At 31.7% G+C, this 8,307-nt stretch overlaps 1 protein-coding gene across 1 annotated transcript; it reads right to left on the bottom strand.

Annotated features, from left to right (window-relative positions):
- Positions 1–5,034: 5,034 nt before the first annotated feature.
- On the bottom strand, positions 5,035–8,000 carry LOC145325195 (uncharacterized). Its single transcript, XM_080168079.1, has 5 exons — positions 7,301–8,000; positions 7,035–7,174; positions 6,688–6,916; positions 5,911–6,462; positions 5,035–5,814 (listed from the first exon to the last, which is right to left on the bottom strand). The coding sequence occupies exons 1-5, from the start codon at positions 7,569–7,571 to the stop codon at positions 5,192–5,194; spliced, it is 1,815 nt and encodes a 604-aa protein (XP_080024205.1). The 5' UTR covers positions 7,572–8,000; the 3' UTR covers positions 5,035–5,191.
- Positions 8,001–8,307: the final 307 nt, after the last annotated feature.

Below are 8,307 nucleotides of genomic sequence, written 5' to 3'. Positions count from 1 at the left end.
ATGTTTATTCAATGTGTAAAAAAAATACTAAGGGCCTCCAAAATTTTTGATGTTTGATCAAGAAAATTTTTACGTACAAGAATGATCAATAAGCATTGTTTTCCTTACTTTGAATATCCTTACATAATGTAAAGAACAATTGATACACATTTTTGTAAGCTTTAAATATAAAAATTCTTATATTGTAAAATTATTATTACAATCAGGGCGTAGGACAGCGGCATACACAGAGATACATCATTAGGGGTTGAAAGAAGTGGAAGGCAGGCCTTCCCTATGAAAAATTAACTACCTTACCCTTTATTCATATTTAATGATACTCATGTATATCATACAAACAGATAAATAAAGTAATGTTAAAAATTGACTTAAAGAATAATTTTTTTATTTTTATCATTACTGTTGTAATTTGTATTCATTAAAGCTGTTTTAATTGATGAAAACATTGACAAACTAAAACAGATTCTTTTGCAGAAATGGTTTTGGTTAAACACCAGTAGTTGCCTTATTACCTAGCTAACTAAACAGGGTGTAAAGATATACATGAAAAAAAAACTTTATATTCTAGATAAAAAGGGTAATGCTCTTGTAGATAATATTTTTTCTTTATTTTTTAATATAACCGATAAGAAAAATACATCAAATTTGTCTTTTGCTTAAAACTTAAAATGATCTTTTTTTGAGTATCTCTGACTGCCAGAGGGTGTAAAAAATTTGTAAAAACGTGTTGGTATATTATATCACAATGTTTCTACAAAATTGCAATATGTAATATATATTCTGAACAGCCAATCATTTAGATATTCTAGGGTCATATTCTATTATATTTAGTAGTAACACTTTTCTAAAAATCTCGGCAACTACTAAACCGATTGAGTTCTCCGTTTAAGAGAAGCCAAGCATATAATTGGTTTTATGCTACTTTATAATTTCAGAAAATCTGTTAAAACAATGAGAATACTTAACATGATTTTTATTTTACGTACTTATTTTCATTGATTTGCTACTCTTCTAAAATTGGCAAAACTGTATAAGCACCAAATATTTGTCGGTATTCTTTCAAAGGGGGTATTGAGGCGAAAAACTTTAGGTTTTTCAATACAGATTAATTATCCTTTAACCCTTACAGATCGGGCCCCTATTCCCACCTTAATAGATCGGGGGGGGGGGGGGTCATATTGACCCCCCCCCTCTATCTCGGCTTCTGTTACAGATAAAGACGTAAAATTTTTTTCTGGTGGTTTATGTGTATTTTTAGAGAAAATTACTTTTTCTAGTCATAGCGGTCAGGCCGCTCCTTAGCCGCTTTTTAGCGGCCAGCCGCTAAATTTTAAAACAGCTGTAGAGCGGCCAATTTTGCAGCTAGGATGACCACATTTTAGGACAAACTTTTATTTTTCATAACAAAAAAATTACTTTTTCTGATCATCGCCAAAAAACGGCAAATAACGGAAACCGCCATTTTCGGCGGTTACGGCGGTAAAACGGCGGTTCTCGGCGCCAATTAATATTTTTATCTGTTTATTATTACTCAAGGATTAACCAAAAAAATTTATAGGTCTCTAGCTGTAATAGAAGCCACGATATTCATGATATATGTCTGTAGTAAAAGCCGGACATAAATCGGTCATAAAGTCGGTCAGGGTGCGGTCAAACGGTCATAACACCACTTTTCTCATAAGGTCATTGATATCTCAGTATTCACCAAAAAAAAATTAGGTTTCTACCTTATATACAAAGTCATAATGTAGAAATTAAGATTTATTTAGAATTTTTTTTTAATTTTGGTGCTACCCAACCGACTTTGACCGGACACCACGACCGACACAGACCAGATATCCTAATAAAATCAACTCTTGCCGACGTATAATTACTAAACTTAAAGTGATCGCGAATTTAATTTTTCAAAATGCATTTTTGTTTACCTTTTCGTATTTTTAAAGTAATTTTCAAAGTATAATGCCTTAAAAGTTCAACTAAGTTAGAAAAAAATCAGTTTAAAATGCAAAGAGTATTTCCACATGAAAATAATGTTAAAATCTGTGCAAGAATTAAATTATGAAATAATAAGCTATTTCTTCGCTCACAGATAAAAACAAAAAAAACAATACTTAGGAAATATTTTTATAATACATCTCTAATAATATTTGTCTTCGAACTTTCTTTAAAATGTAATGAAAAAGTTTGGTTTATTTTATAAAATTATTGACCGAATTTCGGTATGCTTGAGCTGGTATAAAGACAATAGAAAAAGTGTTTAATTCTATAGAAAGAATGATATTTAAGAATTAAATTGTTTAAAAAGTAAAAATGTATTTTATTTGCTATATACTTCAGCAAAAAATTCAATCATTTTATTAAAGTTTTTCCATAAAAACAAACATTATTTTTTTTGTTCCAATGAAAAGTTATTGTAATTTGTCACACACACACACACACACACACACACACACGCACACACACACACATACCTTACATATCTTGCCACACACACGCACACACACACTATCGTAGTATAACACACACACACACTTAACGCACCACCCACGAACCCACTTGCTACATAAATAACCAGGGAATTAGAGGCATAAGACAATGGCCGATAAATTAATGGATATTTTCAATGAAAATATACACAAAATTACCCATTTTGTAAACAATATTTGGTGGTTTAAACATTTGGACACTCAAAGTAATAAACCAACCAATTAAAATTCTATGAAAGTCCCCAAAGTTAATTAGCCAACTAACAAAATGTCATTAACTTTGGGAACTAATGTAATAAAAAGCCAAATATCCATTTTCTCCCTGCATACAATTACGTACAGAAGGGTTGTACAGAAGGGTAGTTTTAAATGAAAAGATTTAACAATATCCTAATTTCAATGATGTGTCTACTAGATATTTAAAATATTAACTATTCTAAACCCTAAACGTATCGTATTTCGAGAAAATTTGGAAGGGAATTTAGAGATATGAAAATATTGAAATTGGGGAATATTAATTTACGTGTGCAAGAATTCTATTTCAAAAATAGGATATTTATTCCCCTCTCCCTTCGTTCAAAAATACATCCCTATTTCTATTTTTCTAAATATTCAAATTTCTTAATATTTATTTACGAAGTACTTCGTAAATAAATAGAAGATTTTGAAAAATAATAAATTTTTACGTTTTATATTTCTATTTCGAAATAAATCACGCAATCTTAAATTAAGTATGTTCGTTAAACAATTCCGAAATAAAATTTACTAGATATATTAGACTTTTAGGTTCTTTCTATGAAATTAATGTGATGACATAATTTCCTTACTCCAAAAAGTCTACCTGTTAAGAATACGACATTTTAGACGTCTTACTTTTTTCATTGCTTTTTTTACAGGGTAAAATAAAAATTCTTCCTAATATTAAAAAAGGATAATTTTGCATTACGTAAAAAAAGTATATAACGATAATGAAATATATTAAAGTTAACTTATAATAGTTTGTAATTGTATTTGTAACAATATATTTATAGATTCCCTGTTATTTGATATCATCCATTTCCGGTGTATGCTGTTATATCAGGGATAAATATATACACAAAAATTCCTCCAACAAATTTTTATTATTTACCGTGGTCAAAACATATTAAAAAATCTTATTTTAAAAAATGTAAATATAACGAAATAAATTATATTGAAGTTTCTAATTACCCATGTACATTTCTACCTCGTGCACCTCGTGCACACACACATAGTTCTTCAGTCCTTATTTGAATTTCAGAGTGTATTGACACGTCATACTACGCGTTAGTTAGATACAAAGAAAAGTGAAAAATAATAAAAAATTTAATATTCAATGTGAAAACTTCAAATGGAATTATATTAATACAATAAAATAAAGTGATAAATATTATTTGCATAGTTATAAAAAAAAGAAGAAAGAAACAAAGTCAAGTGTCAACACAAGAAGATCTAATTCTGTACTGTCGTCCGAAAAAAATTATTGTAGTCTATTGTTTTGTGTGAATGTCATAAGAGTACATACACGTCAAAATAATAGGCTATGTTTTCTATTTCGGAAGGCAGTACACATAATCATTTACTGTATATTAAGGTAAGGATTTTGTAATAATTTGTAAATATAAAGTGAAAAGTCTGTTCGTTATAACTTAATTATTCTTATTTTGCCTTTTGGTAATTTCAATTTTAAACGCACAGATTTTATACTGTGAATAATTCGGCAAGCTCCATACTTTGTTTTTAATTATGTTTATTTTTTATTTTTTTATATCGTTCCAAAATTACAAAGTATCGGGTGTGTTTTATCGATAAGTCTTAGTCTTACCTAAAAATATTGAGTCCCTGTGTTCGAAAAGAATTTCCGTGCATTTTTTTACGTCGTTCAGAACGGCTCGGCTCCACATTAGTTAAAAGTGAGTTTTTACAGTAATAATATGATTTAACGGTCTATTTCCTTAAATTAAACTTAAAAACCATATGTTACCAAATATACACACATCCGCAGCCGTATTTCTAGATTCGGCTCCGCGTTTTTTTGCGTTGAAACTCGTTTTTAAATGTACGCTCATATTAAACCTGATTATCAAGCTGTTTTTAAACAAATTTACTTACAATTTTGCTTTGACTCTTATATATTCGCATTCTGATAATTCAGTTCTGACATTAATGTCCGTATTTTTTTTACATTTTAACAACAAATTTTTATGTGACCTAATTATCCGATTGGTCTGATTTTTGGTTTACTGATGTTTGAATGTACAATAATATAAGCGAAGCGGCAAGTACGCATTTTTATTTTTTTCCATCACCCTTTAATTGAAATTCAAATTTATTTTTGGATATTTAGTATTTACTTTCATTTGATGTCCAACTTATTTACTCTAGAACCTCGAGCAAGAGACCATCCACGCATAAAGACACAAGACAAGTATGATTTGAGTAATGTTTTTGGCTTCGCTACTTATTGATTATTCATCCTTGTTAAATTAAATAACAATACTGCAAAAAAAATAAATATATCAATAAACAGTTTTTTGGGTTTTATTACAACATTTATTTTATAATGGTAATGATACAGATATTTAAAAAACACAAAATTATTTCATTAAATTATTTGTTTTACTTTTACTTCTACTTTATTTCTTTCCAACATAATTAATATGATAAACATATTTACAAAAATTATTTCACTTTTCCAGTTCCTTGGTTGCTGTCTTCTTGGTAACTTTTACCTGTCTATCCCAAAATGCTTGGGACTTCTTGGGGACTAGCTTGTTCATCTTCAAGAACATGATGGCGTGGATGGTGTCTTTCTCTAGGTTATAGCGCCTCGATGAGTAAACTAATTTGAGGTGTGAGAAAATTCTCTCACACCTCGCATTAGAAACAGGTAAGTTGTTGAAGTTGGTCATCAAACTGACAAGTCCAGGTGGATAACATATCTGCTCTGCAACATGTTCATACCTGGCAGTAAGCATCCTGTGGCTTGCGGTCATTGCTCCTTGTTTGTACAGTTTCTGGCGTTCTTCAACATCGAAATTCTTGGACTTAGATTTTTTGACTTTCGCAATTTCCTCCTTTATCTTAGCGACTTCACGTTGGTAACCGTATGTCAAGGCATGCAACTTGGATTCTTCTATATTATTCCAATCCTTCAGCCCAGCTTTCAGGTGTTTCTTCATGACGTCCAGGGGATCCTTCTGTTTGTCACGTTGTTCTTTCTTTTTCTTCTTGGCTGCTGCTTGAGCCTGAATTTCTTTGAACTCTTGTTGTTTGTTCCATAACATCTTTTGGATGGGTGTCATCATGCCTGTAATACATAAATATAATTAATAAAAATGATAATTGAATTATTTAACTAATGTTATTATTATTATCTATTTTAATTAATATTGTATATCTTTACCTGTGGGAGGTGCAGTTTCTGGAGATTCGTACTCGTCAGCTTCGGAATCCTCATTGTCGGCATCCGCATTAGCACTACGCAGGTCGGCCTCTTCATCTGCCTTTTCTTCAGGACTTAGGTTGGCTCTCAGTGAGATTCGGTGTAGCCGTTCACCCAACAACCTACAATTTTTGGGTGCTTGTTGTAAGATTGTTTTTGCTTCATCCTGTGTCACCGTAAAGCTTTGTGTGCCACTCGCAATCATTTCCAAATGACTGCGTGACAGGGGGTGTAGGTAGAGACAGACTTGCCAGCCTGCATTAGTACGGACAATCTTGTTAACTCTCAGGTGAAGGAACTTGAATACACGTCTAGCGAATAAGTTGCCAGGCATACTTGTCCGTAGGGTAAAGAACACCGTATCCAGCATGGTGAACATCTGGACGATTGTGGCCTCATGGGCTTGTGCGGGAATTGTCAGCATGGTATCCACACACTCCAACACTTGCAGGACTTCTCTGAGGGCAAGAACCTGGTCAGGTGTTGGCCACAGATTGTCAAACTTCTTGTTGACTAAAATAAAAATTAAAAATTAAAAATTAATTCTATTGATATATACAGTTCTAATTTTTAATTAAGGGAACGAGAGAAGAAATAATTTATTTAGTTTAAATTTTAATAAACTTCTATTTGTTACCTTTCTCTTTTGTTTAATTAAGGGACAGAGAGAAATTTAAGTTGGTAATTTTGTTAGTTTTAAATTGTTGTTTAAATTATAATTAACTTTTTTGGGTTTACCTTTCTGATCCTGCACGGATTTTTTCACCTTCTGAAGTAGTTGTTTGTTGTCAAACAACTCTAAGAACCGCTTTATCATGTTCATTCTGGAGCTCCATCTCGTCTCCACGTATCTGGTAAGCATACGTTGTCCACTCTCTACCAAAATGCGACGCAGCTTCTTGTTATTCATAATTTTACTGACCAGCTTTGCCAGGTTAATTATGGTTCTGTTGTACCCCTTCCCTTTCTAAAAAAATATAATATTTGTTAATTTTCACGTTTTTGTATAATTTATTATTTAACTTTTTAAGTTACTGTATAAGTTATTTAGTTGGTTCTATTAATCATTTAATTAATTTACTTACAACTTTGGCAGCCTGCTTCAACGCCAACTCCACTTGGTGGTTGAGGCAAACGCCTCCCACTATTAGTCCACATTTTTGCTCATCACATATCATTGTTTTCTGGATGTTCTCTTCCATTAGTTTCCCGAAATTTGTGATTGCTGAAAAGAAATAATTTAATAAATTAATATAATTTAGTTAAATGCATTTCGTGAAACTACCCCTGTAAATCATTAAATGTAATTCATTGAATTTTTTGGGAATGAATTTAATTTAACTTTACTTACCCTCTCTTTGTTGTGGATCTTTGATGGCGATGGACCTGTAGAAAATCGCACTTGATATGCCGCCATCGCCTTGTCTTGTTCCTGCCAGGGTTTCTTCACCTCCATCCTGACCCTCACCTTCGGCTTCTACAACACCATCCTCAACCTCATCTAAATCTTCTATAACCATATCCAACGGGATTTCATCTTCACTATCAGCCTCAGGTGTGTCTTCCTTATCACTATCATCATCATCATCACTGACTTCCTCATCTTCATCCTCATGGTTCATGTAACTTGTATACTCTGTGGGGGTTTTCCCGTGCTCTTCATTGAGTATCTTGACGGACTAAAGAATGAAAAATAAATTAATGATTTACTTTCTAATGGTATTGTTTTAGAATATTAATTCTCGTATTCATTCAAATATTCATCTAAAAAAACTGGTTTTATCTTACAATTGTACATTTTACATCCGCGGAAAGCCATTTAAAATACGATGCGAGAAAAAACTATTAAATAGTTATGATTTTATAATTATAATTTATAATTTTTCATTACCTTTACACAGTTGGCAGCCGAGTCGGATGTGGAGCTGAGAAGTTGATAATGCTCAAGCCCAAACCTTTTCAACAGTTCTTCGAAATATTCGTAGATGCTGCGGCCGGAAGCATCGGGTTTAGGCATCTAAACATAAGTAATTAATCAAATTATCATTTAGGTATTTGTGGTCATTCTAAATTTCTAAGAATTAATTTTAAACTTATACCTGTTCACAGGCGAGCAACAATTCTTTGGGACCGTCTGCATCGGTATAGTTTGCAGTTACTGAAAAATTAGTAATTCTTTTATATTATTCATAATAGTTTACTTTACTTTATTTAATTCAGGTTATGTAGCTGCTGCAGTTGTAATTGCATTAATAAATAATAATAGTTTATTTATTTTATTTAGGTTACCTGCAATGAAGTCGGTGTGGTGAACATTGCCGAAGTCGAAGGAAAGGTGCAAACCTGCGGAAACAAAGA

This window comes from Acartia tonsa, chromosome 7, assembly GCF_053477335.1.
Source record: "Acartia tonsa isolate MP-2025a chromosome 7, ASM5347733v1, whole genome shotgun sequence".
NCBI classification, from domain to species: domain Eukaryota; kingdom Metazoa; phylum Arthropoda; class Copepoda; order Calanoida; family Acartiidae; genus Acartia; species Acartia tonsa.
The sequence above is the reverse complement of the archived record's forward strand: the minus strand, read 5'-3'. Positions and strand labels throughout refer to the sequence as shown.